This window comes from Amborella trichopoda, chromosome 13, assembly GCF_054954075.1.
Source record: "Amborella trichopoda isolate Santa Cruz 75 chromosome 13, AtrichopodaSantaCruz75HAP2 v2.0, whole genome shotgun sequence".
NCBI lineage: Eukaryota > Viridiplantae > Streptophyta > Magnoliopsida > Amborellales > Amborellaceae > Amborella > Amborella trichopoda.
Window position 1 is genome coordinate 21,377,818 of NC_142348.1, and position 18,608 is coordinate 21,396,425.

Sequence of the window (18,608 nt, forward strand, 5' to 3'; positions counted from 1 at the left end):
ATATTTTCTACAATTTGTCTATGGCATCTTGCAGAAATATTTGTAGATGTGTTTGAGCTTTGCAAGCCTGTGACAGAGTCCTCTCATATACTCTTGAAGCCAATGAGTCTGCTGATTTTTGGCTGGTACACTGTCGAATACCTAAATCTCTAAGGTGGATACTGCATTCCTTTATCCTATGCTTTTAAACTCAAGACTCGGGTTGGCACTCGGCCAGGTTCTGAGCCAACTGCTATGGGATCAAATTGGCTGAACTGAACATCATAAAGACTCAGCTGAGCATTGGCAGGAGTCACCTGAGTCTCGTATAACTCACTGAGGCTGGCCAGGTTACCTAGCCGAGTCAAATCAGGTGACCTATTAGTTGACTCAGCAAGTTTTTTAAAAGTACTTTTATTTAATTGAGATGCTGCCTCAAAATCACCCTCCTGTTTATTTGCTCCTGACACTTATTTGGATTGTCAATTTGATTAATCACTTTTAATTAAAAAAAAAGTTTGCTTGCAGCAGTGTACAAGAAACAAACAACCACTCATGCAGAACATCCTAGTGTCAGCCACTGTTTTATATAACTCTAAAAAAAGTGAGAAAAGGGGAAAATGATAACAAGGATCATACGAAACAAAAAATCCTTGGAATAGAACCATCACACTTAATGGATAGTCATACATCTAGAGTAGGTCAATCACAAATATAAAAAGAATACATAATACAGATCCGAGAAATTTAATGAAAGTGTTTGTCGTTCTCTAAAACATGCCTACATTATTTGCACGAGAAAACAACAAAGAAATGACAATGGAATAGCAAGAAATGGTAAAGCAAATTAATAACTTCACCTTTATACTGTCAAGTGTGACAACAGAATCATTACCCCCCCTTTCACGTGAAGATAAATGCTGGAAGGGCAGGATCTTATTCCCATTCTTATGATCAACTGCAACAACCTAGGGATGAAGGAAAAAATTTGTAGAAAATCACTAGGAGGTATACCTGTCAACCCAGAAATATGACCAGCATGTCCAATAACAAGACTATCAATTTGATCTTAAACTAACTACCTACCTCAGTATCCAATATAAAAGTCATTGCAGTAGGTTTACATGATCCTTGGACTATCTTCACCAGATCTGGAAATCTGCACGTTGTTTCTTCCCCATTCCGTGAAAATAAACGTATAGAACCATCCATCAATTTGTGAATTTGAGCACGCTGCCCGTCATATCTGAGACAAATTTTCAAGAAAATGCCATTTGCTCATCATCTATGAAGTAAATTATCAACAAACTGCCGTTGCATATTCAAATAATAATTTTCTAAAGAAGATACGTGATGCAATTTAAGAAGCATCAAGAAATTGATGGCCAAATGGACTCTTTAAAGACTGACAGGAAGAACAAGGTGGTGTGGTTTGATGTTCTCATCACACTGATAGGGGAACCTACAAGGATCAAAATGTACATAAGAAAAGGAAAAGAGAAACACCAAAAATATAGGCAACTAGAATGCCAGAAGTCCAACACAGAATAACATAATTCATTGTCTATCTTAGAACCTTGGACACTACTATGGAATTTAAAAACCTCAGATATGGCTACTTTCAATTAACAACATTTTTAAGGAAAAACAGACAAATGTAAGCGATACAAAATAGATGTAAGCCTAAAACTAGAACTCATATGTTGTAGTCACCTTACAGAGAGTGAGATGCCATGTGACAAAGCCAAAACAAAAAGGGCAGATAGAAAAGATAGATGATGCCAACTAACAGACAAGAATCTTACTTATATTCACATGTAAAAGCTCTTCCTTCAAACTTTTTCAAGGCATGAGAAACTCCATTGGTAATTCTGTTGTTGCGAACAACCAAAATATATGACAATATGAAACAATAACCAAAAGACCTAATGCATTCTCGAACAAAATTTACCCATCATAACAGAATATACTTATACTAACTGAGTACCTAGAAAGCATGGGCCTAATGGGTATGCCGGGGAGCATAGACAAATTCGCTGCAGAAAACTCAGTCCTTTCTCTCATGAGTGCAGGAACCAGTAGATCCTGTTTGTAAACAAGCACAGAAACAAAAGATATTAAAATAAAAGTTTTATTATTTAGTTTGTTCCAGCTGTCACAAAGAAGTCTAAAAAATATTTCAATGGATAGAATGCAACGTAATGTCAAATAACCAATCAAGCCACATTTTTTATGCCTACCTAGACAAGCCACATTTTTTCTTCCCCAATCAGTAAGTAATTAAGCAACATTTCTAACCGAAATTTCCTAGTTCATCATCTGAAGTTAAGATGCAGTATATGCCAATTAACTCCTCAAGATCTTGTTACACCAAAACTTCCATGCATGGGGCAGAAAAGGCCAACCAAGCAAGTACCATAAAACCATAACCAACAGTAAACCAGCGTAGAAACTTGTCATGAAAGATGTTATTTGTACATTTAGTAACAAGTACACTACAGTGGTAAAATAATCACTTCCATGGTCAAGGGTACTTCTGATATCATGTACAGCATATAGGCATAATGTGCATCCTTGCCTCATGGGCAGAAGTTGTATCTTTTGAATATAATTGTATGCATAATATAGGCTCATAAACCATTACAAGTACCACTTTAACCAAGATGTCCATGAGACAATGATGGTATCAAATGTAAATTATTAAAAACACCTACGACTCGAAGTTTATCTCAAATATTCTATAGACTGATGACCATTAAAAATCAACAAGCAGATCTACTGATCGTGTCACTACAAGTAAATACAACAAGTTCCTTGAGCAGCAAAGACTGATGAAAAGGAGAGCTAGAAACATGTCTTCACCCTCATAATACATCCGAAAGGAACCAAAAATTTTTTAATTTGGTTTCGTATACAATAATACTAATTCTCAAGTATTAAATATTACTGCATGTCAAATAACAAATTTTAGCCTCAAATTTCCAAACATCAGACTTTGATTTGAAAAGAGAAATTAAACTCCCACAACCAGATGACTAATAGGACTGTCTGCTTCAAATGTCAAATGTGCAGAACTTTGTAACTAGCTAAAATGTTTGGGAATTGCTATCGATACTGAATTTTAACAACTGACAGTCTCAGAATGAACAGGGTAATGCTCAGATTTTTTTTAATGGCATATTGCGCTCATATAACAAGTTGGAATAGTTTGTCTCAATACCTTTATCTTTCTGAAGAATGCTACAGTCATTAAAAGAATCATTTCAGGCAACCTTTTGTCGAAAACATATAAAAAGCACACATGTAAAAATTGCACATTAATTTCCATACTCTAATATTGAACCACAACACTCAGCCTTTCACATGCTGAACAGGCAGAAGATACCCTTGCAAAGCAAGGAGCAAAGGCATCAAAAGAGAAGATTTGGCTGGTGAGGCTCCCAGATTTTACAGATGTATCTTTTTTTGTTTTTCCGCTTAATATCTTAATACCCCATTTCTAAGGGTCAGTCATTGTAGTCAACTTGTATCAATCATTTTGTCACCAATGAAAACATAGTAGGGGACCTTTTCCCCATTAGTTTACCCATAGAGAGAGAGAGTGTGTGTGTGTGTGTGAGAGAGGAGAGAGAGGTGGAGAGACAAAGGGTAAGTTCCATAAAGCACAGGTCAGTAAATAATAATCATCAAGAAAAGTTCTCTTTCCATTCATACCAGCATGCAGTACAATTGAACAGAAATTGGTACATGTCAATCCATAAAAAATACGAAGCACTCAAGTGAAATATCGTAATGCATACCAAATTGGGCAGTATATTATACACCTCAAGAACTGCTGCAGATAGGCCCTGACATTTTGGAAAAGAGTAAGTCAGATAACTTCTACAGCAAGTAACCAGGTATATAAGGGAAATTTATCAAACCACACTCAGGATATTCACTACCTAACATTTCACCTATCCCTTTGTCGTATTTTTGAAATGGCAAGGTACACACGAAGTAGACATCAAAAGGGGGCTCAAAAATTGACGGGGCAATTTCCAATTTGGCCCCTCTATCAAAAGCAGTGTTTTAAAAAACGGGTAGGTGGAGTGGATTGCACCCAACCAATCACAAACCAGATTGCTTGGATCGGCGAACCGGGATAGGCTGGATCAGTGATCACAAAAAACCAAAGGCAAGAAAATGCATGTATGCACTAAATAAGATATATTTTAGCACATGATTAAGTGTTTTATTGGTTGGACCTTAAGTTGTTCACCACAAAGTCAGACATTTGAATCATCCTTTCTTTTTAACGATTAAAAGAAAAACAATATAAAATGCTATGCATGCCATATAGTTAGTATTTATCAAAAGAAAAAAGCTCCCAGGAATGCTTGAACCTCCGGCCTTATGGACAAGGTCAGAGAGCTCTAACCACCAAAGTTATTTACAATTTTTTGTATGACTTATATGCATTATGCACTACAAATTAAATGAACCGCCACTTCAGCTCATGAACCAGCATGTTCTTGGGCAATTCCAATCTGGACCAGCTATTACCTATCTGTATAAGCAATTTGTTAATCATTGATCAAAACAAAGTTGTTTTTTGGAAAACCTCCTCTGTGAGATGGTGGTATTTTTGAAATATCGATGCCTCATACGGAATGTAGTAAGATATTGGAATTTGAACATATCAATATCTCACGGAGTGATTTATTTGTTAAAATATAGGTTTCAGAAAACACAAGAATCTCACAAAAGCTCAACATCCTTAAAATAATGGCATTGGAAGATACCAATGTCCAGCAAAATAACCACTGTATGGAAATTGTAGGCTAACCGCTTTTCTAAACAAATAGCGTGCTAGTTCACCATGTCCAACTTTCAAATATTCTATAAGCACTCTAACTGCTTTTCTAAATAACTACTAGATTGCCAAAATAAATAAATAAAAGCCTACAATCCCTAAAGAGATGAGAGATATAAGAGAGAGAAAGAGGGTAATGTCCCACCTTGTGAGCAGAGAGAGACGTGTCTCGAGGTGTAGAGATGGGGCCCCAAATGAGACACAGGGTTAGGGTTAGGGTTAGGGTTTCAAGGTTTAACCATCCTTATGGAGATCCGATCTTGACCATGAATCATATAAGACCTGTGGGGTGAGAGATATTAGCTTTACAATCCATAGATCACCTATCATGATCTAATGGGAGGTGCTAGAACATTATCCTTCAGCTTCCTTAATCCCATCAAATATAGTGTAGAGAAAATTCAATATTCTGTCCTTTTATTTTCTCGACTCTCTTACACATACCTCTTTGAAAAGTCAAAATATCTTTTCCATTTCCAAACTTCCCTTTTAATCAATTTGATTGAATGGCATATCATATGCCTTAACAAAATAGGAAGGCGTGTAATATGTGGGGCATGCCACCCATGGAGCCTCTAGTAGGTCCCATGCACTTCTGCACATGCTCTAATTTGGTGGGGCCCATCGAGTATAATGGGCCCCCATGTGTTTTATTAATTTCAAAATTATGAAATTGATTTTTAGAATTACTATTTTATTTTTCTCTCTAAATAATTAAATACAGAAAATTCAATTTAAGCCTATTTATGAATCTGTTTTGAGAAAATAAAATATCCAGAGACTTTTAAATATTCAAAAATCATTTATAGTCAAATTAATTACTTCTAAATTAATTTGACGGGATTTAGATCCAACAATGTTAGGGAAAATGCAAAATTACTGAAGCACTTCTACTAGAGACCATGAACCATACTTACTTTTTCAAACTGACCTAGTAGTTCTGATGACCCACAGTCCATCACAGGGGTTCATAATTGGGCTACCAAAATCAATCTATAGGTGAGGGGACACAATCCTAGATTATGGATTACAGGTTCCCCTTAGGGACAAGCCTAGGTCACACAGACCTATGTACACACATCGCAGTTTGGTGCAAGGGGGCTATCTCTCTCATATATACACATATCAGTGCATCACCCTCAAAGGTGCTTTGCAACCTGATACGGCTATCATGTGTACATGTCGTGTGATGGTTTATGATGAGGCTTTGGCCCTTATCCCTTTAGGTGCACAAATCACACACAAGGGTCACACAGTCCCTTGGCTCACTATGTTGGACATCTCTGACCTCATCAAAGGGCCTACTAAGCCTTCTCAATTGTGCTCTAGTTTTAGTACTCAAATGGCCTAGCTCGTCAAGCATAGTTAAAGTCTCGGCAACAATATTGCCAACTTCGATCCCTCTAGACCATAATCCCACTGGAGTTCATTGCTCCACTATAATAAAATTGGTTACATACTCTCATAAAGCCTTTAAATAGCCAGAAAAACCCAACAATGTTTTGTTTTATCAGGGGTAAAATTGCCATTACAAATTTTATTTTAAGTTAGAACTATTTTGGTCATTTTAAGTTAGATAAAGGCATTATAGACTTTTGAGCTTAAGGTCAATTTCTTCTTTGGATGTCCTTTGAATATTTAATAAAGGATATATAAGTCGCCCGTGGAGGTCATACACATGACTTACTTTTCAGAAAGAAAAGAAAAAAATTGAAAGCTCTTAAGCTTTGAAACCCAACCAGGCTGTGAGGAAGAAACCCTAGGGTCTCTCCTAGTTATTGTTGTGTATGGCTTGAATTACTAATGTTTGGTGTTCTCTTTCAATTTCTCTACATCATAAGCTGGAAAGAGGTTGGCACTTACCCGTGAATAGCAGGGCAGAAAAACCACATGCCTTCACTCCTCAATGGGCGAGAGCAAGAACGAGATCATTCCTTGATAAGTAATCCATCCAAACTAGGTCTAAGCATGATGTTTGTATGATGTTTGAAATTTTGAAGCTCATTGAATTGTGGACAAATATAATTTTGAAATATTGAGGTAACAAATTGATGTTTGAAATTTCAAAATTGAACTACATCATTGCCCGCAATAATATAATTCTATTTAAGGAGTATTCCAATTGGTTGTCCACTTGCCATTTTTAAATGACCGACTGATGCAAGACCAAGTTACTTTTTAATTTTTGTTTAAATTCCAAGTATGTATACTTTTAGTTAACTTTAATTTTAGGGTTCTTTTAGTTTTTTTGGGATTACAGGATTTTATATTTTTAATATTTTGGGAATTGTTTATAAAAGTAGTTACTGTTTATCAAACATTTTATTTTATCAGGGTAAAAATGTCATTATGGACTTTTTTTTTTTTTTAAATTAGGATTGTTTTGGTCATTTTAAGTTAGATCAAGGGCATTATGGACTTTTGTACTTAACTTAGGAAATAGGGATTAACAATAATGTTCTTTGAATATTACATCATGATGTGCCACAAATGCCCTACTCTAGGGTTGCAACTATATGAGCTGTATTTTTCTTTTTTACTATTAATGAAAAATCGGGTAGGGGGCCTTTTCCCAACTAACTTACCCAAGAAAAAATAAAGGATATAAAAGTGGTCCATGGGGCATTCACGTGACTTTATTTTCAGGGAAAAAAAAGTGAAAACCCTAGGTTTTTGAACCCTAGCTTGGGTGTGAGGAAGAAGTTCTAGGGTTTCTCTTAGTTACTGCGTGTTGGCTTGAATTACTGTTTTTTGCTATACTCTTTCAATTCCTATACATCAGCTCATTAGGACAACATTGCAAATCTCTCCTCAGCCCATTTTAAAAAGTACGTTTTTACACTTTTTTCCTAGACAACGCCATTTTCTTTATATAATAGGGCACCATCTAAATAGGGACCTAGGAAACATACAAACTGGTGTTAATACAAATGCAAATTTCATTGTGTATGGACAACTGCAGCTCAAACATTGAACTGATATTCAAGTCAATCTATAAAGCACCATATTTTCTCACACTACATATACAGGACACAAGTGTTTGACTTGGTAAAGGTTTAGAAATATTAGATATTTTTTAAGGAAAAGACACAGGACATGACCTATTATTCATAAGTTATAGATATGATACCTTGCTTTTATTTGTAAAAATTTTAAAAGGAAAAGCTTTATAAAACTTAAAACACAATAATTATGTTTTAGCAAATTTGAAGAACAATAAAAACAGCAAGAAATCCAGCCAAACACAAGTAAAATTTGGAGAACCCTAGGGTTTCCTCCTCACCCCAAACTAGGTTCCAAAAACCTAAGATCTTTCTTTTTCAATTCTAAAAATCATGTGGAATGACCCCCGCCCTTCCACCTCTTATATTTTAGAATTTAATATTTAAATGTGGCTTGTACTTTAATGTGATAATGGGTATTCATTATATTATCAAAAAAGAAGGTACTGTCAAAACGAGAGAATCGTATTTATTTTTTTTTGGCTTAGTCGTGCTTGATATTGTGATTGATTTCTTGCTTTATTTCATCTTTTCTTACCTTGACTATGGTACCATTGTTTTATGTTTTGGACTTGTACCTGATCAATACATACCCGTAGTCACTGGATTTCACATCTAGTGGTTGATAATGATTGTGACTTCTTTATGCCGAAAGTAAATAGTCTTGTTGTACATATTTCCTTATTTTATTTGGAGGCTTATATTGTCTGTGGTCTGAGTCACTCAAAACTAGTGAAAATATTAGTCAAAACATTTTGGACATTGACGCTATGGATCCTTGTCAGATTCCTTCCTTGGGGGGTGCATATAGTGCACCACCTAGACATGTTTTGTGAATTTCTTAAATGATACGGAAGGGTGTGGGGAAGGTTTGGACATTCCAATTGCTAGCAATGGGAAAGAAATAGCACTAGTGAAGAAATGAATTTTGGAAAGGAGATTCAAGATCTTCTTTTTTTGAAACTGTAGGAGATTCAAGTTCTTGAAAGATGGTAAACCTCTATAGTGATTAATTATATGGTTGATATGTTGCTTGTTTGATGCAGGCCAATATTATTCTTATTTTTAATTTTTATTCAATTTCAAAGAATGTATATTTTAAGTTTTAGTTTTAGGGTTTATTTTTAAGTTTTAAAAAAAAAATTGGATAAATATTTAAGTAAAAGCCACATTGAAATCCAAGGGCAAAGATATCCTGTTCTTGTAGCTTCTCACACTGTTTAAACTTATATAACTTACTTAACCATTCAGTTAAGACAAATAAATATACCAACATCACAAATTGAGAACAGCATAGCAAGTTAACCTAGAGAGTCAAATCTCCATCAAGTGGAACAATCGTACAAAAGTATAATCCAAAGAACAACCCACCAAAGAACTGACCTGAAGCTGTAATTTAAGGCCATCCAAAGCTCCTTGAGGTGAGGAATTCAGCACCACAGCTTGCGCAAGTGCAGGCAAAACAGTTCGCATTGAGGCCCCGATACGCATGTTCCGCACCTATAAAACCATTGGCAAACAGAAGCAAGCATGAATAAAAAAAGAAAAAATAAATTGAACAAAATATAATTCAGTGACATGTTCCACTGGACCTTAGCCAAAAGTAGTGAGACAGAAATGCCAGTAGTCCTGAATATTACATCAATGGAGATGAGGATTTGAGGTTACCATTGATATTCCAACTCTCAAAAAATTCATTCCTCACTGCTCATCATCAAGCACAGCGCATCTAACAGCCATTTTGATACTATAGATATCACAAAGTTCAGAAGCTGAAACATTAAGTGCAGCACATTTTGTGATAAGCAAACAGCTTGCAAACTATTTCAAGAAAGTGCCACAGTGAGCAAACTGCAGGAAAAATATGATGGCATCACCAATTGTGTCGATACAACTTCTATTACAAAAAGAGTCAACAGAGAACCTAGAAACCAAATTTCATCATATTCACTTCAGAGAGCTCTTTGTCTAGGCTGGGAAAGGGAAGTGCTTCAGTTCTTCAGCCCATTTGGTGGATATCTTCATAAGGCAAACGGATCGGGCCAACCTGTCAACTGAAAGTGGATGAAGTGAACTAGCATGGTCTATGTAGTTAAAAATTATCTTTCTCGATACCGGCTAGAACACCTACATATGTCCAAGAATTACAATTAAGACTCAAATAAATGAATCCTTGTAGTTGGAGGACTAGCATGGTCTATGTAGTTAAAAATTTTCTTTTGCGATACCTGCTAGAACACTTACATATGTCCAAGAATTACAATCAAGACTCAAATAAATGAATCATAGTTGTTGAAGGCGGGAGCAGCATCGGTTCTGGATCCGCCGAACAGGTCTATAGTGGAAGCTCCCCAGGGTTAGGATCGTCGTCCGTACAATGAACAAGACAAGGAACGAGATCCTTAGGTTTATGGGAGCGAGATCTAATTTCAATGAGTTCGATGTTTTGACTAGCAGGAATCTAAGCTTCACTATACAAAAAAATAAGGTTGTAAGTAGAGCTAGTACAAGTTCCCTTGGTTAAGAAATCGAGGTTTAAGTATGTCATACAATAGGCTTCCTCCTGTTCTAATATCGAGATTCTTAAAGTATAAGAATCAAGGTCCTTAGTTGATTAGCCCTGAGGTCTGCAAGTGCCATTTACAAGGGATCCCTTATCAAGTGGCCCCCCGCCCTTAACAATGGATTATTTATTTTTGCGTGAATAACAATAGATTAATTATGTAGCTCTATAAGTCAGCCTTTCTTATGACCACTACATCTTCAAGCCATGACACAAATTTGGCACGCACCATTCCCTTTGAGTCCCCGATAATCGAGAATCCTACCACTCAACAGTCATCTTCATCGAATGTAATCTCCTCTGCTTCCATTGTTTCTCAAAGGCTGGCTCTCCGAAGGGGCAAGAGGACAAGATGAACTACTCTCTCTCTCTCTCTCTCTCTCTCTCTCTCTCTCTCTCTCTCTCTCTCTCTCTCTGACTGATGTAAAAGAAGCTTTTTAAAGCTTGAAATAAAAGCATATATTCTCATCTCACAACTGTAATCAGATTTAAGACTCTAAAACAATAGGACATCATTTTGAGACCCAGATCCGAGCCTGGGTCGCATCGGCTGGGGTTTAAGTCGATCCAATCGGACCCAGATATATATAATTATGTATATATTATATTATATTATATACTATAAACATATATGTTATATTGAGACTCTCTTCTTAACTTATCTCCTTTGTAGCCCGCCTACCCACCCCATTCTACCACTCAACCAATGTGGGACTAAAATTCAAGTTAATACTTACTTCTCTCTCTCTCTCTCTCTCTCTCTCTCTATATATATATATATATATATATATATGAGGCCAAGCACAAGTTTCTCTCTCTTGTTACATGGGCCAGCTTCTCTCGCTTTCTCTCTCTCTCTAGGGACCAAGTTTGCATTTCTCTTTCTTGACATGGATCAAGCTCCAGCCTCTATCGATCTCTCCACATAAACCAAGTTCGAGTCTCTTTCTCTCTGATACTTAAAATAAAGAATGCACTCTCTAATGCTTCATGATAGCTCACATTGGAAGTATGCACCATAGCATGGACGAATCTCGACTCTCTCTCTCTTGTGACATGGACCAATCTCGAGTCTCTCTCTCTCTTGTGACATGGACCAAGATCAAGTCTCTCTCTCTCTCTCTCAACATGGAAGGGCTCGAGTGTCTTTCGCACTCATGACATGGACCAAGCTCAAGTTTCTCTCTCTTTTGTGATATGGACCAGCTCAAGTCTCTCTCACACTCATCATACTTATCAAGATAAGGGAGGGCTTACTTAGGGAAATAAAGACTAGACTACCTTACCTCTCTCTCTTGATATACTAAAATAAGCCCTACTCTCTCTCTCTCTCTAAGAAATTAAAACTAGACTACCGGGGTAGAAAGAGAAAGAAGAGGGACGTTTTTTTCTTCTTCTTTTTTTTTGAAAAATAAGAAGAGGGGGGCTTACTTAGAGACAATGAAGTACTTCATCGGGATCATCATCCCTAGAATATATATGTTAGAGATTGAGACCCCGAATATTAGGAATCAAAATCCCAACCTTTTGGAGATCTCAATCCCTACCTAATGGGATCTTGATCCCAACCTATTGGGGACCTCGCTCCCAAACTTAAAGAGCATTTATGGTCTAGTTTAAGACTATATATACTCTTTAAAGTAAGGATTGCTTTATGTATAGCGAGCAAGTAATGTAATTATATTAAACGTATAGTTGCATTGCTAGCTGGTTATATAAAAGAAAGTCATTAGTTTGGTCTTTATCTTAGTCTTTAAGGTGGGGGTTGGGATCCCTAACTGTCGGGTTCGAGATCTAAAAATTTTAAAATCAACATCCCTTGAAAATACCTTTTCCAGAGCCCCAAAGCGAGATTTTGGAGTGCGATTGCCACCAAGGATAGAAGATCTTGAGAGCGAGAGAGGAGGAGCATCTTGGTGTTCAACAAAGTTTGTTATAATAATATTGCAATGTTAGATGTATGATCTATGTATCTCTCTCTCTCTCTCTCTCTCTCTCTCTCTCTCTCTCTACATACATATATATATATATATATATATATATACACACACTCACATCAATATTGCATATTTCTATATATGATTTTATGATAATTATATGAGTTAAATATATAATAAATATTTATTAATAATTGTATGATCTTATAATATTGCAATGTTATATGCATGATGTATGTCTCTCTCTCCCTCTATATATATATATATATATCTATATATATATATATATATATAATTATATGATTTTATAATAATTATATATGAGTTATATATATAATAAATATTGCAATATGTTAAATATATTATAAATCTACACGGATCAGGTTCAAGTCTATCAAGTGCACCCCAGGCCAGGTCCGGAATTCCGTCCAAGTCCTCCTTTGAGCATTCAGGGTGTTGGTAACAGAAATCTCCACAACTGTTGGTTCACTACCCAACCACAAGATATGGATAAATATTTATCAATAATTCTATGATCTTATAATATTGCAATATGTTAAATATATTATAAATCTAGGGTCAGGTCCAAGTCTATCAGGTACACCCCAGGGCAGGTCTAGATCTGAGTCCAAGTCATTTGAGCATTCTGGGGATTGGTAACAGAAATCTCCACAACCGTTGGATCACTACCCAACCACAAGATATGGATAAATATCAAGTACCTTTACATCGCAAAGTTGAATACGGAATCTCCCTTTACAAACATATTTCAAACATTTTTCATCTGGTTCAAATTATTACAATCTTCCCACATCTGTGGTGAAGTGCATTAACTATTGAACTTTTAATTATAGAGAGAGAGAAAGAAGATGAATACATGAGAGATGCAAAAGGCAATCTGAGAAATGTAAAGCATCGCTTAAAGGGACATATTCGAGACCTTTGGGAGATTGCATAAGGGCAGTCATGCAATGATGGAGAAGTCTCTTAACAGACTTAGGCCTACACTACCACATTGCCCCATTCTCACACATCCATTCACTGTGAAACTTCCTTGTGACCAAGCAAATTTTCCATAAATCCCAATGCAAGTAATCTAATCATAGACAGACCCAGGAACTTGACAGGCCCAATACTCCCACAACCTGCAACGTTACAAAACTGTGGTGGCTAGCATCCATCAACCTTTGATGAAGTATACACACGTAAAATCTTTTTTTTTCAGATAATTACAAAGATATAGCCTCCAGTGAATAATATTGGCATGGTGATGTTTTACACTCACATAAGAGCACAACCAACCTCAAGATCCTCACCCTCAATTGAAAGTATAGTTCCAATGGCGATACAAACTTGAAACATCAAAGCTTGTCACTTGTTTGATGATTGAAAGCACTCTTCCTCTTCCTCAGCATCCACTACAATTAAAATCTTCTTCACCACCAGCCTTTGATCCCATTATGCTAGGCACTCTAACCAACACCATTTGGCAACAAAAGAAACAATCTCCAATAATATTCATTCAACTGCTGAATATGCAAGTGCCACACATTGCAAAATCTCATGGATATGGAACAACACGAAATAGACAACATGACATTGAACAATTTATTTGCCACATTATCAACGCAGCCACCCAACAAGAACTCAGTGAAACAAACATAAGAAGAATTAAAAAGAAAATGGCAAAGAAGTGTCATTCTTATTCAACAACTAAAACGTTTACCATGACTATCCCCTTTTTATACATCATTGACACTCAGCCCTTGCCTTGGCTGCCTTGTTTTGATCCACTTATGCTTGCTTATAAAGGCAGAATAGCTCTACCATAATGACCCACATTAACACTACCCTCTCCGTTCACCTTAAGATAATTCATGCCCCAAATCAAGACCAAAGAACTATACATCTAAAAACAAATAAAAATTGACTAATCAAAAGGTTACATTTATAAAGCAACAAGGATATTTGAATCCAATCCATATTAAGATTCTTTGGCTAGAGAAGAGGGGCTCTTAGATCCTCTCTTGTGAGAAAAGGAGTTCTAGACCTCCTGTAGCCCCACAATTTTGTATCTATGTAAACCCGCACATACATCAATCAAACATTGTTAACAATAAATCATCATCATCATCATCAATTGTTAACAATAAATCATCATCATCATCATTGTTCAGCGGACAACAAACAATAGGGAAAATTACAAAAAAACCCCCAAGACCACACTTTCTATGCAACTTACCCCCAACCTAACTTTTTCTCTCACTTGTTACCCCAAAACAAACTTTCTATGCAAATACCCCCCCAAGGGAAAAAGTTCATTTTTTTAGACAGAAATGCCCTTCCCGTACACAAAAATCATTTTGGCCAGATTTGACGTTGACTTTTAGACCCCAGTAGCACATTGCCGGAGTGCACCACCACATTGCTAGAGCGCACAAGTGCCGAACCGCCCTAAGACAACTACTGGACCGAAAGTAAGTACTGCCATACCGCCCTTTACATAGCATCGGAGCCTTGGAATCCAGTAACATCTACTGCCGGACCGCCCTTTCCAACTTCTGGACGCACTTTACACAGTGTCGAAGCCTTACTGCGGGATCATACTTTACACAGTGCCGGAGCCCTACTACCGAACCGCACTTACAAAGGGTTGGAGCCCCTATTTTGGTGAGATAGAGGAGAGAGAGGCGTGGGTAAGGTAAAAGTAAGGGAGGGTAGTTTAGGCTTTTTTTTTTTTTTGGTTGGGGGGTATTTGCATAGAAAGTGTATTTGGGGGAAAAGTCAGAGAAAAAGTTAGGTTGGGGGTAAGTTGCATAGAAAGTGTAGTCTTAGGGGTTTTTTGTAATTTTCCCAAAACAATATACCCATAGAATGAATGTAGTGGAGATGAGGATGTTGAGATGGATGAGTGGCAAGATAAGAAAGGATAGAATTCGAAATGAATCCATTACGGAAGATTTCGGTGTGGCACCAACAGGCGATAAGATTAGAGAGAGTAGACTTAGGTGGCTGGCCATGTGTGACGTCGACCAAGTACAGCAACTGTTAGGACCGTGCGAGTTAGTTCAAGTGGAATGACTGAGAGGGCAAGGGGTAAGCCCAAAATGATGCAGTTGGAAGTTGTCCAAAAAGATATTGGGACTTATAGCCTCACCGATGGTATGGCCTTTAATAGAGCAGAATAGCGAACCATGATTCGTGTAGTAGGCCCCAATTAATTGGGAAAAGGCTATGATGATGATGAGTTAATAATGATAAATAAACAAATAACTTAATCCCATTGATTTCTACATTTTTACCATTAAAAGAAAATGTTGTATTAAAACCTTGTAATACAAACTTCATATAAAAGGAATAAGATCAAGGATTCATCACCTTCCAAAATATCCTTCTACAAATAGAGTATCATATATCATTATATCTAATGGAACAAGTATATCAAATAGTACAAAAAAAAAAAAAGCAAAGATGTGCGCCATATGGCAATTCGATTGAGGTCGTGGTGGTAGCGCCACTTGAGCCTCAACTACTGGTCTAGGTTTCTTCTCCCACTGACACATTCGAGAACCACTAACTATTTCAAGAAACGGGTAGGCACTTGTATTCCCCACTGATCTACCCAAAAAAAAATAAAAGATGTGTCCCATAGTTAGAGAGAGAGAGAGAGGGAGAGAAGAAAGAGAGAAGGGAAGTGAGAGGTGTGTAAGAGGAGTCATACAATGTGAATGGAGTCCTACATAGAGAAGCTATACATATGGCACTTACTCATATATTGTAATGATATTGTCTAATATGCATGTGGAGACATGATACAATAAATATACAAGAAACCCGCCTCTTCACATGCCTAGATCCTACCAAAGTTTCTAAGCTGGATACTAATTGTACCAGGTTAGGTTTTTAAGAAAATAGAAACCATGGGTAACCAAAACATCTTAGACCCACTAATTCAAAAATTACTTAGTCAATAAAGGAAAAGGGCTTTACAGAAATGGAAAAATAGGATTTTCGTAAGTTGCATTGAAGTGAATATAATGAATACTAACCAAAAGAAATGAATTCAAAGCAACAAGTAAAAGAAATAAATTCAAAACAAAAGTAAAAGAAATGAATTCAAGCAACAAGTAAAAGAAATGAATTCAAAGCACAAAGTAAAAGCAGCATACCAAAGTTCGAACAAGAAACTTTATTTCCTTCTCCCTACAAGAATGAAGAAGATTTACAATGAGCTTCTTCCTTCGATCAGCACTTCCAATACCTGCTTCCTTGCTAACAATAGCGATGAGTCAGGGAAACTGAAAACATTTCACATCATCTAGTGCCACCAAATCCTGAATACTCCAGTTAAAAATGATAATTATTTATTTCAGGAATTGAAATAAAATGCCTGACAATTATCAAAGAGAGAGAGAGAGATGTTGTAAGGTGTAAGTCCTACAGAAAATAGAGTAATACCCCTAAAGGAGCAGCTAGTTGGTATTAAATTCTAAAAAAAGTGATTAGATGAGCCTAAACAGCCAGACTTTGAAAGCATGAAAATCAGCATCATTTCGAATACTTGTATACATATGCAGTACCCAATTCTAAACCAACCACCAACAGGACAGATTCCATGAAACGCTTACATGGACATAAAGTAAAGAAGTAAAAAATAGTAATCATGCACCAAGCATTTGACAAGAAATCCAAATATTATATATAACAAAATACCCAAGTAATAAATTACACGATAATTCAATATGATGAAATGCAGCAGTTTGAGACAGGTTAACTCTAGCCAATATAATTAAAAATCCACAATGTAAAAAATGAATAAAAGAATCAACAAAGATCCTAGACAAAGAAAGAATTACAAATACATATTGCACAAGAAGTTTTTAAAACTAGTTAGAGAGGATAGAACCAATTGTTATGCCAGGTGATGCATGTAGAGGAATACAATGACAGTATGCATGAATGGTACTCTTTTGGTGCCAGATCCAGATTTACCAACCTTGAGCAAGCAGGAATAATCACGGCAGAGATCCCTTTGACAATCTTTGTCCTTCTCAAATGCCCACTATGACGAGAGAAAGTTCATTCACAAATTTCCGTTGCCTTTCATATTTACTCTATAGTTATTTCCATTTTTTCTCTCTCCACACCTTTCCCCTTCCCACTTTCTTTCATTTCATATCTTTCTGCTCTAACACCAGCTCTTTGGTTTTCATTTGAAACTAAGTATAAGCCCCATTCCTGGCATAAACACTCTTTTCCTGCTCAACTTCCCCTACATTCCTTCCACGATTCATGTTTGACTTACAAAATGGTGCCTGTCCCATCCCATGGTCCCAATTCAATGTATCTCCAACAACGCAAAGCCAACAGCCAAATCCCCCAACCCACCCAGTCATTGCCCTCTCACATTTCTATGCTCGACCAGGCAAACCTCATTCAAACAGAATTTATAGCACATGTAAACATGCTCATGGTATCCATTCCAAAATCTAAGACAGTGGAAATTCTGTGATTTATAATGTGTTTCTAGCTGGAAAATTCATCCAATCAAAGCCAAAAATATACCAATTTTTCTTTCTTTTATGATTGGAAAATGAAATACACCAACATGATAATGGATCATGTCAAGATGAAGGGAAAAAAAAGCGAAGTTCCATATCAATGCAAAAGGTTTGAGAACAAAGAAACAAGTATCTCAATTTACAGGGACGACTAGAAATAGACTGTTCCTTGCGTTAACAAACTATTTTTTATTTATCATACAGCTAGATTCAGAAGAAGTTAATGCCTAAGATGCCCAGATATGGATATAGGAACAGCTATGGGAGTAGGGATACAACTCAGCCATGCATCTACACACTGCTGTCTATCTAGTGCACAAATATATGTTGACACATTGAATAAATTACATTTTATTCATGTTTCTTTCTATAAATATATTATTTTATACTTACAAGTATGTCACTACAGGTGCTGTATAGTATTATCACCAGTACATAGCACACCTTCGTCTTCTTTTTTTGGTTTTTTTTTTTGGCTGGGGGGGGGGGGAGAGGAGGCAAGTCCTGCTGGGGGGGAACGCTCATTATATGCTACATACAAGCATCCACAAATCATAGGAAAAGGCACAACATAGAATGTTAAGCGCTTTTGCACTTCTGACATCATTCTGTATATTGTACAACAAAAAAGGGTGATTTGGCAATTCGCATCATGCAATATCATCCATCACCTAATGTTTGTAGGTGGTGTATCCCATGAAATTGGTAAGA

The 18,608-nt window shown here is 36.5% G+C and overlaps 1 protein-coding gene across 35 annotated transcripts in view; it reads right to left on the reverse strand.

Moving 5' to 3' along the window:
* LIG6 (DNA LIGASE 6) overlaps window positions 1-18,608 on the reverse strand; it is a 46,743-nt gene that overhangs the window by 14,951 nt on the left and 13,184 nt on the right. For 19 of the 35 annotated variants that reach the window (XR_016047428.1, XR_016047413.1, XR_016047418.1 and 16 more), the window contains 7 exons: window positions 16,506-16,608; window positions 9,220-9,336; window positions 3,780-3,827; window positions 1,967-2,064; window positions 1,785-1,850; window positions 1,066-1,225; window positions 840-947 (listed from right to left, as the gene is read on the reverse strand). Coding sequence is in view for 16 of the 35 variants with exons in the window: in XM_088855629.1 (XP_088711755.1) it covers window positions 840-947; window positions 1,066-1,225; window positions 1,785-1,850; window positions 1,967-2,064; window positions 3,780-3,827; window positions 9,220-9,336; window positions 16,506-16,608 (700 nt within the window). In the remaining 19 variants the exon portion in view is untranslated. Of the gene's footprint in view, window positions 1-839; window positions 948-1,065; window positions 1,226-1,784; window positions 1,851-1,966; window positions 2,065-3,779; window positions 3,828-4,979; window positions 5,117-9,219; window positions 9,337-9,504; window positions 9,609-16,505; window positions 16,671-18,608 lie in introns of those variants that run through there. The other 16 variants (XM_088855633.1, XM_088855631.1, XM_088855630.1 and 13 more) reach the window with 9 other exon arrangements.